At 40.3% G+C, this 14,941-nt stretch overlaps 2 protein-coding genes across 2 annotated transcripts; one reads left to right on the top strand and one right to left on the bottom strand.

Annotated features, from left to right (window-relative positions):
• The first annotated feature begins 3,734 nt into the window (after positions 1-3,734).
• Positions 3,735-7,753, top strand: LOC112434942 (uncharacterized). The gene is made up of 4 exons (XM_076885365.1): positions 3,735-3,809; positions 4,987-5,167; positions 5,692-5,743; positions 7,590-7,753. The coding sequence occupies exons 1-4, from the start codon at positions 3,761-3,763 to the stop codon at positions 7,743-7,745; spliced, it is 438 nt and encodes a 145-aa protein (XP_076741480.1). The 5' UTR covers positions 3,735-3,760; the 3' UTR covers positions 7,746-7,753.
• Positions 7,754-11,150: 3,397 nt separating this feature from the next.
• On the bottom strand, positions 11,151-14,506 carry LOC112432642 (uncharacterized). The gene is made up of 3 exons (XM_076885451.1): positions 14,326-14,506; positions 11,474-12,908; positions 11,151-11,243 (listed from the first exon to the last, which is right to left on the bottom strand). Exons 1-2 carry the CDS (start codon positions 14,375-14,377, stop codon positions 11,746-11,748), a joined length of 1,215 nt encoding a protein of 404 aa, XP_076741566.1. The 5' UTR covers positions 14,378-14,506; the 3' UTR covers positions 11,151-11,243; positions 11,474-11,745.
• Between the last annotated feature and the right edge of the window lie 435 nt (positions 14,507-14,941).

Raw genomic sequence — 14,941 nt, 5'->3', positions numbered from 1 at the left:
CCATTACTCATAGCAGTAGCTTTGGAAAACCATCACTTTATGCTTTTTAAACAAGTGCCATTAACATGGGTTCATTTTTTACTTTTTGTGCACTTAAATTTGAGTCCTCAAGACAAATTGGCGGTAAGAAGTACTGTATAACAAAGTACAGGGATAGTGCAATCACAGTGTCACATATTTTACACAAAGCAATTTTAAAATGCTGTGTTTGTTTAGACATTTAATTCTGATTCAGAAATGCAAACAAAGTGTTCAAAAATAGCGATTCATACGAACATAGCAGGCACTTTGCTTTGCTCTCTCATCTTTCTGCCTCTGTGAATAGCTGTAAGTAAAAATGGAGGGGCCATTGACTAACAGTCCATGTTCAGACCAGACTTTTTAACTGAACGAGGCAGTCACTTTACGACCGTCAGCCAGTGCATTTCACCTTCCTCCTTAGCAATAACTAAGGCAAAAATGCAGTTCAACCCAAGGCATAGTGAGAATGGGCTTCATGAACATGGCTGAAGCAAATGTCATGTTCACAGTGTGAGATATGCCGAGTGGTGCATAAGTAGTTTGGGTCTCCTTAGAGAGTACTCTGAAGGTGTGCCTGCATGTGTGTGTTCTTCTATTGTCTGTCATTCCAGCACACAGTTCCAACATTGTTACTTTTCAAGCACCTACACCTGTGCGGCAGACTCACACCCAAGCTCCTGCAGTGGGAACTCTAACCTTTAGTACGTGTGTCCCCACTCAGCCAGGTGAGATATAGCAGAACAATTCAGAGTCTGACAGTAAGGGTGAAGACGAGCCTGACTGTTGGTCTGCTCCAAACAAGCCCATAAGCAAGCTTTGAAATATTATGTTACAAAATTGTGAAACTGGGACATGAAATTTGATTTGAAAATGAAATTCATCCTGATCAGGAGCTGTTATGATCTAAATGGTGTTCTAGATCCAGTAAGCAAACAGGAAGCAATGTGTGTGCTTTTTCATTAATGAATAAATAATACAAAGCTATAGTGCAGACTACAGCGCCATCCAGCTGGTGTTCGCTCTCTCTGCGGTAGAGTATCACTTCCTGTTCCAACACATAGTGGTGTTTTTGTGTAGCTTATCTGCGTAGCAGTTTAATTATAACCTTATAGATAACGTCCTATTTCACAGGGTTAGGGTTAATCGTCCTGCTTGACAATGACGTGCCCAAAGTGAATTGACTATTTCGCTTTGGACGTCTGCTTTCAGCACCTGACGGCATGTCCGGGTGAATGAGCCGCGCTTTGTGTTTACATCTTTTTGCGGATTCTGTTTACACATTCAAAATAAAGAGAGAGAAGTTTGTTTGTTAATTTCCCCCAGGGATCAATAAAGTATTCTGATTCTGATTCTGATTCTGATTGTTTGTTTTTTGTTTCTTTAACTTTCATCAAAGTCAGAAGTATGCATACACTTCCTTATTATTTGGTAAAATTGCCCCAAAACTGTTTCACTTGGGCCACACGCTTCAGGTGTCCTTACACCAGCTTTCTGCAACAGTTTGCTGGAATCTTGGCCCACTGCTCTTGACAGAACTGGTGTAACTGGGTCAGGTTTGTAGGTCTCCTTCCTGAGCGGTATGATGGTTGTACGTTCCTGTACTTTTTATTCTCTCGTATTATTGTCTGAATGGATGAATGTGGGACCTTCAGGCATCTGAAAATTGCACCTAAAGATGAGCCACACTTGTGGAGTCTACAATTCATTTCCTGATGTCTTGGTTGATTTTCCTATGATGTCAAAGAAAGAGGCTCTGTGTTTGGGGGTGTGGTTTTACATGCATCCACAAGTGTGCCACAAATGAACTCAAATGGACTTAATTAACCGATCGAATCATCTTAAGCTCAAAATAGAAAATATCTGGAGTTTAGCTTTTGTTTAAAGACACTTGCTTTTACTTTACTTGAGAGATACTGACCTCAACAAACAGCTTGGGTTCTTCAACTGTATCTTATGGACACTCAGGTGAAGAACAGAGCTGAGCTATGAACTGATGGTCACCTGATGGTGAGTTGGGTCAGGTGGTGGGGGAGGATGCTGGACACCCCTTTAACTGCCAGTTCGACAGCATTCTGAGGGAGGCTTTGGACACTGAGTCAGAATGGACAATGTTCTGCTCCTCCATAGCTGAGCCTGCTGCAAGGAGCTGTGGCAGCAAGGTGCTTGGTGCCTGTCGTGGTGGTAACCTCCCAGAAAGGAGCCATTAAACTGAAGGCGGAGTTCTATCGGGCTTGGTTGGCCATCACTCAGCGGCCTCCAGCTCACACTGGAGGGGTTCACAGCAGGGCTGTGCGATATACTGAATATACTCAATGTATCGCAAGTTTTTCCACAAAAAGTGAAACACTGCCTGGACTGACAAACAAACCATCCTTAAAGATATTAGAACACACCAAGCTTCTGTGTTATTTGAGCCAGAGACTGCACTTGTGGATGAACAATAAAACCCTTTTATATTTATTATATCAGTAATGTAACTTGCAATACAAAGTTATGAGAAGCTTAAACTTAGTTTCAGAATAATTAAATCTGAGACTTTGTTTTATTGTAAGGTTAATAAAGTTTTTGATTGTGTGACAAATAAAAATATGAACTTTAATTTTGAAAATATTTAACTATTATTAAATAACACCGGGTACAATATTGGTAATATGTGTGTTGTTCAGCAGAACAGTGACCAGTATGTTGGCTGATATACTTTATTTATATTTTAAAATAAAAGTTTGGCTGATTTTAACGTATTAAAAGGAGTGTTTTTAATAATTATTTTTTGAATAAAAGTACAGTGTTTATATTAAATGTTGTACTAGAAATAAGTTCAAGGATGATAAAAGGTCATGTGACTTTGTTGGATTCAACTTGTATGCAGCAAAATGAAAAATAAGTTACCACATGTTGTTTTTTAATTTGGTAAATAATTGATAAAGTGTTAAAAGTAGTGGTTGTGTTTGACCTCATCACCAGGATGAGTTGGAAATACTTCAAATTCCCTCAGGTGGCCTTTTGCTGGTTGGATTGCCACTACAGTCTGTAAACTGTGGAGGTAATTTTGTGAGCTCATTGGATGAGCAGTTTCTGAAATACTCAGACCAGCCCATCTGGCACCAACAACCACGCAATCTCTTTCCCCCATTCTGATACTTGCTTTGACCTTCAGCAGGTCATCATGAACATGTCTGTATGCTTAAATACTTTAATTTGCTGACGTCTGATTGGTTCACTAGATATTTGTGTTTACCGAGCAGGTGAACAGGTGTACCTGGCAAAGTGTGTGTAACCCTCAGTGTAAATAAATCCTAAGTAAATAAATCCTTTTACGAGTCCACAAGAAACACCACAAATCACAGGGCAGTCTGTGATCTTTCAGGACAGAGACATCAACAACAGTGACAGGACCCTCAGCGTCTTTCTACTGAAGCTGTCAGGCCCTGCTCAAATTTGAGCCACAAGCCTTTGGATGAAATTTAATTCAGGTCTTGACCAAAGTACATTTATGGTCAGTTCATACTGTAGATCTTCTATAAAATCGACGGTTTACACAATACTCAAAGTTTCATTTCTCAGCTTCATTTCCCTCCCAGCACTTTATGAAAGGCAAAAGCAAAAACTGCTGATGAGTAACTTTGCATCAATGTGTGGAGTATTGCAGCTTTTCATGCAGCATGATAAGGCTTCATCATGACACTGGTGACTATACAATGGTCACCATTCAGACAGAAAGGCAGTTGTTAGAGGGTGAATGGCAGGAACACTGTGTCTGCTGCCTCTTCTCTTGCCTCTGTGTATCAGTGAGTATTCAACAACAGTTTCTATATTTAACTGCTGGTTCTTACTGCATAATTCTGTCTGTATAATATAAAAATGATTCAATGCATCGAGTTATGCCAAACCTCACAGAAACTGTGCACGGTGGGTATTCTGAATTGCTGCTCGGCACATATATGCAGACCACAGTCAGAGCCTTACCCTCTGCAGCTTGAAGTCACACAGAGGTAACCCACTCGCTCTCTGTCAGCACGCAGTCGCAGACTCGTGAGTGAGGGTTTTTTTTTTCTTTTGTTTTGCTCTTCTACTCTTAAGAGCTCCATTAGCCACACAGAGGGCACAATATGTTCTGTATTGCTTCTCAAAGTTAGCATTGGTTAGTGATCATGAGCTGTTTTAGGTTTATAAATCATTGGTTTACACCATATTCCTCTGAATTAATGTCACAAATTGACAAACTGACAGTGAGATACAGTGAAGCGTGTAGAACATGTAATTCAAATCAGAGCACGAGCAGAACAAGAGCATGAAGCTGAGATCAAACTTCATTTGCTTCCATCTATAAGGTGCAGGTCACTGAGGTCTTCTGACAGAAACCTGCTGGTGGTTCCTCGTTCTAGGCTGAAAACTAAAAGAGACTAAGTGTGTCTTCAAGGCTGTTGGCTGATAATCTATGGAATGCACTAATATTACATTTGATCTCTGCGGTCTGAACATTTGAAAGAGCAGCTCTACTCATTTGTACACGCTTAATTTTAGGTAGTGGATATTATTATTGTCTTTTAATGTTTGTATTTATTTTTATTGATTATTATTGTGAAGCACTTTCTCTATAGAAACATTTTACCTTCATTTCCCTTCTGTCACTTTATGAAAGCCAAAAGAGACGATAAGTAACTTTGCATAAATGTGTGGAGCTTTGCAGCTTTGCAGTTCATAAAGCTTCATAATGACACTATGTGACTATGCAGTGTCCAATATTCAAACTGAAATGCAGTCATTAGAGAGTGAATGGCAGCAACACTATGTGTGGTGCCTCTTCTCTTTTCTCTGTGTATCAGCGAGTGTTCAGCTACAGTATCTATATTTAATGGCTCTGGTGTTCACTGCGTGGTTCTGCCTTACTTCTGAGAGCAGATATTTTACAGGTACAAAGAAAAACTGGCAGTGACCTGGTGGGGCGGGGGATTCCTCTTTCAGGTGTGACGGCTAACACAGAGGTCGCTCTGCAAAAGAGAGTCATTGGAGGTGATGAATGTGAGCGACAGTATCATGTACAGCTCAGAGCAGTTTATCCACATGGACCTTCCAGCTTGTGTGGAGGCTCTTTGATCAGCGACCGCTGGATTCTGACTGCAGCTCACCGTCTGAAGCCAGGAGGGTGAGGAGATCAGAGCAGCAACTAAAACTTGTTTTTGCTATTCAGTAAAAAGTAAAATACATTCAGACAAGATGAGAAATAGAATATGGTGACCATCAGTAATCATGTTTTATGTTTGCTGTGCACATGCAGGACCATGTTTGCAAATCTAAGTGTGCATCAAGGGGGTCCGAACAAGAAGTGCAGATAACAGCAGAAGCTGAGATCTATACAGACAAAGACACCAGCACAGGCAGAGTTCATGACATCATGCTGCTGCAGCTACTAGCAGCTCTGATATCCAACCTATAAAACTACCTGACTGTGAGTTGTGGATGTTTCTGCTTCAGGTTCATGTGTTCTGACAGATACTGACACGTCGTGCTAACTTCAGTTTTAGATTCAAATGATACATTTATGTTCCTGTGGCTCAAAGTTTCTTGCTTTGAAGTTTTTTTTCTTAAAGTTTCTTCTTGACCTGAGCTCTGTGCTGTGAAGTGAGTTCAGCATATGTAGAATATATTTCCTTTATCTTATCCCAACAGTGGGAATCAGGATAAGTACTCACAGGAAGCTGCTTATCAATTCAAAGCCCTGGTTATCAAGTTAACCAGGGCTTTCAATCCTAATGGATGTGGATAAACTATACTGGCAATGCAGGTTTTAAAAAGGAAGATAAAACTGTAATATTAGAAAAATATGAAGGGTTTAAATGCATAATACAGACTGAAGGTAACAGCTGCTGCAGAAAAATCAGTGTTGTGTGTGTGTGTGTGTGTGTGTGTGTGTGTGTGTGTGTGTGTGTGTGTGTGTGTGTGTGTGTGTGTGTGTGTGTGTAAAATTGCTGTAGGGTAGCTTAGTAGTAAAAGCACTATATGAATGTGCAAGCACTTCAGATGCTTTGTTCAATAAGACTGGATGAAATCTATATCAATAAAGTCTAGCCCATTTGGAGACAAGCAAGAAAGACAGCAAAAATCCTGACTGACATCACGGCCTATCATTACACAGGAGAATCTGATGGATCATTAATCAAGTATTTCATTTAATTAATGTTTGAAAGACAGTTTCAGCTTTTATTCTGTCAGCTACAAACTTTCTGCTGTTTATTAGTTTAAGAGAAAATAAAACTTAATATAACAACAGAATTTAAACATAGGCTGCAAACTGAAAAATGTCTATGAAAAAATGCTATTGAAGAATTTTAGCCCCTCCCACTGACCATGTAGTACAGTAGGAGGGTCTAAAGTTGAAAGTTTCAAGGGATTTTCCAGGAATGGTGATGCTGCTTTTCTGGACAAATGATCTCTAAACTTGAACTTAACCAGAGGGATATAGTACAAAGAAAATTCAACAAGGCTTGGCTTACTTTGCGTTAGCTGGCTTGAGAAAACGTAAAACACCAGTCAGTGTCACGCCGCCGGGTATATCAACTTCTCTTTTAAGCTGTGCTTTCTGCTTCACGCTCCGTGCCCACGCATGTAACAAGGGCTGCTACAAGGCCCTTTAAAACAGGAAGTAGCATGTGCTGCAGTGAGCTTGAATGGTTTCCCAATGCGTTGAGCAAGCACAGTGCAAGCATGCTAGCCAGGTGTGGTGCGTGATGATAAAGTGGTGACTAAAACTCTATAAAGGACATAACTAATATAACAGCAGGTCAGGGTTACTCTTACAATTTTCTCTGGTAAGAAGTCAAAATCCTTCATATAGAACTCTGAAGTTACCTGGAGAGATGAGATCCTGCTTCATAGTACAGGCCTCAGGGCAACATTTCAAAGTTAATGTGCAAAACAATCAATATATGTATTTGTATGTAACTGACAAAAAAAGGAGAGAAAAGCGTCCAAACACTTCTTGTGTCATTCCAGAGTTGAGGTCGCAGGTTATGGTGCCACCACTGGACTAGCTAATGAGAAAAGGAGTAAGATGATTTTTAACAAATTTGTTGTATTAAGAAAAAAGAAAACAAACCATCCAAACTGTTACTTTATTAGTAAAGAGATGTTGCAGATATTTGTACTGAAATTGTATTTTTCTTCATTTCTAATGTGTTCAAAGTAAAAACAAGCTTTTCCTGTGAGCTCAGACCATTTTATTTCTTTCTGCTGCATTTCTGCATAAAATACAAATCTGCATCATTTTTTAAAAAAGTGCTTTAAGCTGAACTAATTGTCCCTTTTTTCTAGAACCTGGTGAATCACCCTCTCTTCACTGTGCAGAGACTGAGGTTGTCAGCTGTACAGAGCTCAATGATATTTTACAGAAATAATTCCCCGAGGTCCACCGAGTCAAGAGCTATCAGCACTGGTTCTGTGGACAAAGTCCTGGGAAAGATATATGTCGAGTGAGTTTGCATGATCCCTCAGCTCACAGCTGCATTTATTAAACATTCAAAATACAGAAAGATTTTATAAACCTGGGAAACTGTATTTCTGTCTTGCAGGGAGACTCTGGTGGAGGAGTGGTTCATAATGGCAGGATTTATGGGGTCTCTTCTTTTGTGGGAGATCCAGACTTTGTATGCAGAGCACCGGCTGCCTTCATGGACCTCTGTGATCCTGAGTATGCAGATTGGATCAGGAAAACTATCAACCCATAAAAAGCTGTGAGGTGTGGATAACTGTAAACAAGCTGAAATAAATAATCTTTTAGAGTTTAGCTTTGGTTTCTTTTATTCTCTTTGATATAAGCAGTAGAGGATTTCAGAATTTCTGTGTTATTTGCCAAAAGACGTTTTTTCAGCTGCACCCACACACAGTTTCTTTAGATAACTTCAACTGCAGAAAGTAAAAACTCAGCATTAAGTTTCAAATGCAGTTTTAAAGATAATGATAATATGGTGTCCCTGAATACTGAAACTGCAAAAGTTTTTTCTATTGACGGATGAATAAAAGTTGTGTTTTATTAAAAGTTGAATAAAACACAACAGAAATAGAAAAAAACGTTCTCATCCTAAAACTTGGTGACAAAGTGGAATATGGTAAGGAAACACTCACTTAAGTGCTGTCATTACTCAAAGGTTCCTGATAATCATGCATGAAGTGATTTCTGGAGGGGAATGAAACTTAACTGAACTGCTCCCTGTGACATTTTGACCTGTCAAACGCAGGCGTAACTCCTGTTATTCATCGTTGTATTGCAGGTCTGCTGTGCACGACGTCTGTGAATCTGAGTAATTTGGTACAGATGAAGGAATAAGACTGCTCAGATGCTTTGGGTGTCACGTAATGATCCCTCAGGTTTGGGTGTCTTTGGTGCCCTTTGATTTCAATCTACCTGCACATTGAACAGAAATCCTGCCATGACAGAACACACTAATGCCTTTTCAAGGGAGAACCGATCCTAATCTGAGCTGTCAGCCCCAAGTTCTCTGCAGTCATCAAATCAAGCATAATCTGGTTTGAACAGGCTCCCTGCCTCACTGCAAAAGCCTTTTTACCAGCTGCTGTTTGACAAATTGCAAAGCCTCTGAAGAGACTTTAGAAAGGGGGAAAAAGGATACGAAGAAAAAGCTGAACAAAAAGCTATCCATGCACTGTTTAACATTTCACTTGGAGTTTATTGACTGTATTCTATCTGTGGATTGCATTATAGCTTCTCTGAGAGCTTTGCTCCCTGAAGATTTTATGATCTGTGAACGCTGAGTCTCTCTTGTGGCTGTAAACCAGTCTGCTCAGCATGGCACTGCATGGCAGAGTTTCTCTCCATTTTTCTGAATCACCTTTGCTCAGTTGTGCTCCTAACTGATCTCCTGAGTTTGGCTGTATTCCTGGACTTTGCCCTTTAGTTACTCTTCAGTCTCTTTGACACACAGGCTGCCAAATTTGAAATAACATTTTTAGTTTTGGAAAAAGAAGAGCGTGTCTAGCAAATTCTTGCACATCCTTGTTCTTAAATAGCACTTTTCTACTCAAGCACTCAAAGTACTTTATACACCTCATTCACCCATTCATACAAGCACTTTTCTGTACCTAAGTTCTTTCTATCTAACATTCATACTCTGATGGACACGTGAAAGAGCAGTTTGGGGTTCAGTATCGTGTCCAAGGATACTTTGAGATACAGATCAGATCAGGCAGCGATCGAACCTCCAACCTTCTGATCGGTACTAATTGGACGTTTGCTGCTGCACATGTAGCATCACAGCTTAGAAGATGGTGGTGTGGAAATGTGTTTCCCATTAACAATTGACTAAGAAACTCTTAGTCAAGGGTTAACGTCACTAATGTCAGTATTTTCACTGATCTTCATTAGATTAGATAAACATTGTGCCTTAAACCTGAGCTGTACAGGAAAATAGATTTCTGATACACATGTACATAAACAAATAAAGAGAGATGTTTCCCACCTGCTGAGAAGACAACAAATGCATAACCTGATTACCACCATCTCACATCCACTGATTTCTGGCACCTATAAGTGAGATTGATTTCACTGTCCTGCTGTCTTGGCCTTTAGGAGAACACAGTGAGACAGATGAAGCTTGCACCAGATGGTGGAAACACAATGATCGTGGTCTTAGACACAGCATCCACACTCTGTACATGATAGTGTGTGTATGGTGCTGTTTGCAGGAACTTGATGAGGCTTTGCTTAAGTGGAAATCCACTGATGTTCAAGCCCCAGGGAAGTGGGCGGGGGGGATAGGACCTCTGGGGCCCTCTTCCTGATGGAGCCCTACCTGACTCCTTTCACTGCTAAAGCAAGAATGGTGCCACAGCTCATTGAAACAATACTTCATTTCATCAGAATCATCAAATGATTCTGTTAAAAACAACCGCCCAGTGTACTTGCATGGCAAACATCGTGATTAGATATTCAAGAAGAGCCTCTTAAAGATGAAGGTCTGTGTCTCTTGACCTAAACACATAATCCAGTTAAATCTGATTTATGTTCATTAATGCCCCTCACACTGTAACTTAAAGTAATAAATCGGTCACTGATTAATTACAGAAGTACGTCTGTGAGCATAAAGATGTAAGCCTTGGACCATCAGGATAAAATGTGGTTGGGAAACTTAACAAGCTTTGATAAAACTTCATCAGTAGCTCAAGCAAGACCTCAAAACCTTCGATCACCACGGGTGGTTAGCAGACTGTGGTTGTACCATGCAGCCTCACAACATGCAGTAAATTGCAGGTTAAAGCAGTCTGCTTACACATTGTTAAACGAGGGAAGGGAACTAATGTGGCTGTCACATTACCCTTTTGTCCCATTTCATCCCAGGACTTGATTCAATTGCTGCTCACTTTCTACAATACTTAAAACTGATCAGTAGGACCTGAAACTGCAAACATTCAAACATTCAGGCCAACAATCAGTTGGTGAACATATTAATCTACTACAATTAGCAAAAATGAATAAATAAACAGAAGAAAGTTGGAGTGATATCAGAGTCATGCAAGTTTTTGACCAGCAGGTTAAACTCATGCAAATTAGCTTCATCCAGGCTCATGAAAACACTGTCCTGCTTATAAACAGCAGATCATTTGTGTCAGTGTGTCAGGATGGTTTATATTTGAGCTTTTAGTTCACACAGAACAATTTTTATTAATTGTTTTTAGCGATTACGAAAGTCTGTGAATCCCCAAATTGTTCAGTTGTTCTCTTTGCTCCCCATGAGGTCACTTTCACCATGTGACAAAAACAACACCCCACTCTACACACTCGGGCCACCAGCAACTTTCTAAATCCTCAATAAAAAGCTGACAGGTTGCAATGATGTTCCAAATAACTTATTAAGAAAACAACTAAATACACAGAAAATGTTATGAAAATTGGTTTATTTTATATCTCATAGTTTTAAATGATGCAATAAAAATATGTACAAAACATCACAAACTGTAATATTTTACAAATGCTTACGTCCTGCTGATGCAATGGAGACATCTTCCAGTGACAGTCTTCATCAGTGTGAGTGTGAGGAGGATCCTAAACCCACCGACACAGAAGTGCATGTTCACAACTCCCTCTGTGCAGGCGGGGTCAGGACCCTCCTCACCTAGGGTGAGGAGGGTTGGTGCTGTGGCCAGTCAGGTATGAAGTGCTGAGAGTGGATCTTTGGTCCTCTGTGCAGCTCTGTCCACTCTCAGCTGCCCTGCAAAGCAATAACACAAGAAAGACGTCATTTTAACACAAAACAGCATTTTCATTGTTGGTAGCTGCAGTATGTTGTTAAAAAGCAATTTTAAACCCAACGTATACACATGAAAAATATAAATAAAGCTAAACCTACAGTGCTGCTGACATAGGATGATGATTTATACCAACTATTGGAAGAATTTTGTCTTCAATACAGTTTGTTGTCAATGTGAGGTGATAACTTACATAGTTGGAACACAGCACCACTCTCCCGTTTTTCACTTGGTCATCCATCCTTCTCATCGGGTTGGTTGGGGTAAGGCTGTCTTCTGGGTGGGGTGTTTGCTCCATCTTGGACGTAACTGGAAGTAATAACAACTAAAAAACTACCTTTAATTCACAATGTAATATTAATATTAATGTCACATATCAACAAAAAAAGCAATACATTTCACATGTGCGAGTCACATGTTCTTATATCTGTAAAAACAAAGTTTAAAAACACATTCTAACATAAACTAATCAGAGTCACTGTCATCCATGGAAAGGCTAAAAGGCCTCTCCCAGAAACGTCTGACTCCAAAACTACCTGAGGATGTTGAAGGGGCATCAAACTGGTCACTCACCTTGCACCTCTTTGCACTTACCTCTTCGGTGCAGATGTCTTCTCTGCTTCTCTTTTCTGAGGAAGGAGCAGCAGAGAGATCAGCTGAGGAAGAAGCAGCAGAGGGAGCAGCTGAGGAAGAAGCAGCAGAGAGAGCAGCTGAGGAAGAAGCAGCAGAGGGAGCAGCTGAGGAAGAAGCAGCAGAGGGAGCAGCTGAAGAAGGAGCAGCAGAGGGAGCAGCTGAGGAAGGAGCAGCAGAGGGAGCAGCTGAAGAAGGAGCAGCAGAGGGAGCAGCTGAGGAAGGAGCAGCAGAGGGAGCAGCAGAGAGAGCAACTGAGGAAGGAGCAGCTGAGGAAGAAGCAGCAGAGGGAGCAGCTGAGGAAGGAGCAGCAGAGGGAGCAGCTGAGGGAGGAGCAGCAGAGGGAGCAGCAGAGGGAGCAGCTGAGGGAGCAGCTGAGGGAGGAGCAGCTGGCGGATCACCAACTGGGGCAACAACTCGAGGGAAGAGTGGGGCATTGGCCTGGCCGAAAGGCGGCATGGCGATGGGGGCAGCACCTGGAGCAATAGGACGTTGCCAATCGTGCCAAAACGGCTCTGGAGGGTGCTCCCGGATGAGAGGGGAATCATCTCTCTCATCCATGGTGTCATACCCAGAGTCATCGCTAAGCCAATCCCCCCACTCTTCTGAGTCGTTCCAGTCAGATGAATTGTCAGTCTGTTCACTAAACTCTTCATCGTCTACAGGTAGGTAGGGGGGGTACTCACCATACTCACCTTGCTGTTCACCGACATCAGCATCTGGTGCTTCATCAGAAGAGGGTGAGGGTGAGAGAGGGATAAAATACCTACCATACTCACCTTGCTGTTCACCGTCATCAGCATCTGGTGCTTCATGAGATAAGGGTGAGGATGAGAGAGGGATAAAATACTCACCATACACACCTTCGCTGATACGCTGGGTATCAGTGTCCTGAGCTTCACCAGAAGAGGTGGTGCTCTGGAGACTGTCATCCAGGATCCTGATGACTTCAGGAAGGCCTTCTTCTGCAGGGCGTTCAACCACATAGTCAAGACGCCCTGTGAGGAAACAATTTTTAAAATAACATTAGGAATGTAATAGACACCCAGTGTTAAAGCAACAGACCTACATCTGTTAGTTTGAGCAGAGGATGAGAGAAAAGCATTTTATGTCAGACTGAATGACACTTCTACTTGTTCAATCTTTAAGTGAAGTTTTTTAATAGAAGACCACCAAACCTCCACCAAGGCAGCTCACTCTGTGTACTTTTAAGGTGACACTATATTGACACTATATATGACACTGTATTTTGTGTACATTCAATTTGTTTTATTTGTTCCTTGTAAGCCTTTATGCAAACACTATGTTGGAATAGGTAATGGATAATAGGTATTGATTTGTAAATAGCCGGACATGAGTAACTTATTATATAAATATACTACAGTACATTTATAACTAACCATGCAGCTCATTCTCCTGTTTTATTTACAATTCACGATGTCACACATTTTGAAAAAAGCTCATAGGTTAAATATGTGGATGCAAACCATAATGTAACATTTAGACCACATGTACCAATTGCATGTCCTAAATATATATATATATATATATATATATATATATATATATATATATTTTTTTTTTTTTTTTTTTTTTAAATAAAAACACAACCTTCTTGGCAAGAGTTGGCAAGAATTGCACACACAAAGCTCTGCAGGTATGTCTGAAAATGATGGTCAAGTGAAAAACAAACAAACAAACAAGCAAACAAACAAACAAACAAACAAACAGAAACTCTTAACTCAGAATCCACATTTTTAGAAATGTGCACAAGGACTGTATCTGCCATAAGGACAGATACATCTAATCTGTGGTAAACATGCTATCCCTGTGTAAATATCCCTGTGTACAATATCTCTCTCTGCTATCTAATAAGGTTAAAAGCATTACCGTAACAGAAGATAGGTCTTAATGCCATTATTACTACTGTTTTCATATTCTTTTGATATTATTTTATTTGTATTTTTTTATCTTTGTGTTTTGCAGCAGAGAAAAAATATAGTTTATGTCAATAAAGCCTTTGATCCGGAGAAGAAAAGGATGTCAGGAGGGGACCTGGATCTGTGTGTTTACGCCTGCGTGTTCTGAGGCCATGACATCTTGAAGATGCCGTTACCACAGAAACTGATTTTTGGGCATTTTACAAATTTTAGTCCATTAAGCTATTTTTAACCATTTCATTTTAAAGAAAAGTGTCAAATTTGAAGCCTTCAAATCAAAGTAACACCTTTTTTTCATATTCATACACCAGTCGTTAATAATTTCTACACCTCTCCCGGAAAATTTAAAACATACAAACAATTTACGGGAAACAATCTTGAATACACATATTTGATCACGTTAAAACTTGATATTCACACTGGAACTTGTTAAATTATTACAGTAATTTACATTTAAAGAAATTTTCAAACGTACCTGCAGCGAAGTCCAGGTGACAGTCGGGGAGTCCGGGTCCACGGCGAGCCATCTTCAAACTTGAAAAACAAAAACAAGTACAAACGATCCACAGATGAAGTACTTGTTATGCGTTCAAGTTATATCCGCTTTTAGTAAAATGGTTTGCAAAACTTAGCTTTCCACAGGCTGAGGTTGGAGCAGGTCGAAACAAGTCCACGAGCAAGTGTAAACGGACGTTTGGAACCTTGTGAAGCATTTATATACCCTCGGCGGCCATGGTTACGGTTGTCAACGTGTACACGTGCACGTGATAGAAGTATAGGAATGGAGCTCACCACAGTGTAATTACAGTTAATTTATGGTCATTTACTGTCAGGGGTGGAAGTAATGAATTACAAATACTCACGTTACTGTAATTAAGTAGATTTTTTTGGGTACTTGTACTTTTATGAGTAATTTTTCAAGTGTGTAATTTTACTCATACTTGAGTACAACTTACACCATGTAATCTACTGAGTACTACTGAGTACGCCCACAATTTGAATTAATATTCAAACCTTTCGTCTGCATTTTTGCAGCCAATAAGGCCGTGCAATCCCGACCGGCCAATTTAAGACATAAGCAAAGATAAACT

The sequence above is a fragment of the Maylandia zebra genome, linkage group LG6 (genome assembly GCF_041146795.1).
Source record: "Maylandia zebra isolate NMK-2024a linkage group LG6, Mzebra_GT3a, whole genome shotgun sequence".
Classification (NCBI taxonomy): Eukaryota; Metazoa; Chordata; class Actinopteri; order Cichliformes; family Cichlidae; genus Maylandia; species Maylandia zebra.
This window is presented reverse-complemented; position numbering and strand designations above follow the sequence as displayed.

Excerpts from the sequence above, each read along its gene's own strand:
- LOC112434942 (XM_076885365.1), top strand. The coding sequence starts at position 3,761 with ATGGCAGGAACACTGTGTCTGCTGCCTCTTCTCTTGCCTCTGTGTATC. Across the intron at positions 3,810-4,986 it reads TCTCTTGCCTCTGTGTATCA|GTGTGACGGCTAACACAGAG; the intron begins GTGAGTATTCAA and ends TTCCTCTTTCAG. Across the intron at positions 5,744-7,589 it reads CTTATCAATTCAAAGCCCTG|GGAGACTCTGGTGGAGGAGT; the intron begins GTTATCAAGTTA and ends TCTGTCTTGCAG.
- LOC112432642 (XM_076885451.1), bottom strand. The coding sequence starts at position 14,377 with ATGGCTCGCCGTGGACCCGGACTCCCCGACTGTCACCTGGACTTCGCT. Across the intron at positions 12,909-14,325 it reads TCACCTGGACTTCGCTGCAG|GGCGTCTTGACTATGTGGTT; the intron begins GTACGTTTGAAA and ends GTTTCCTCACAG.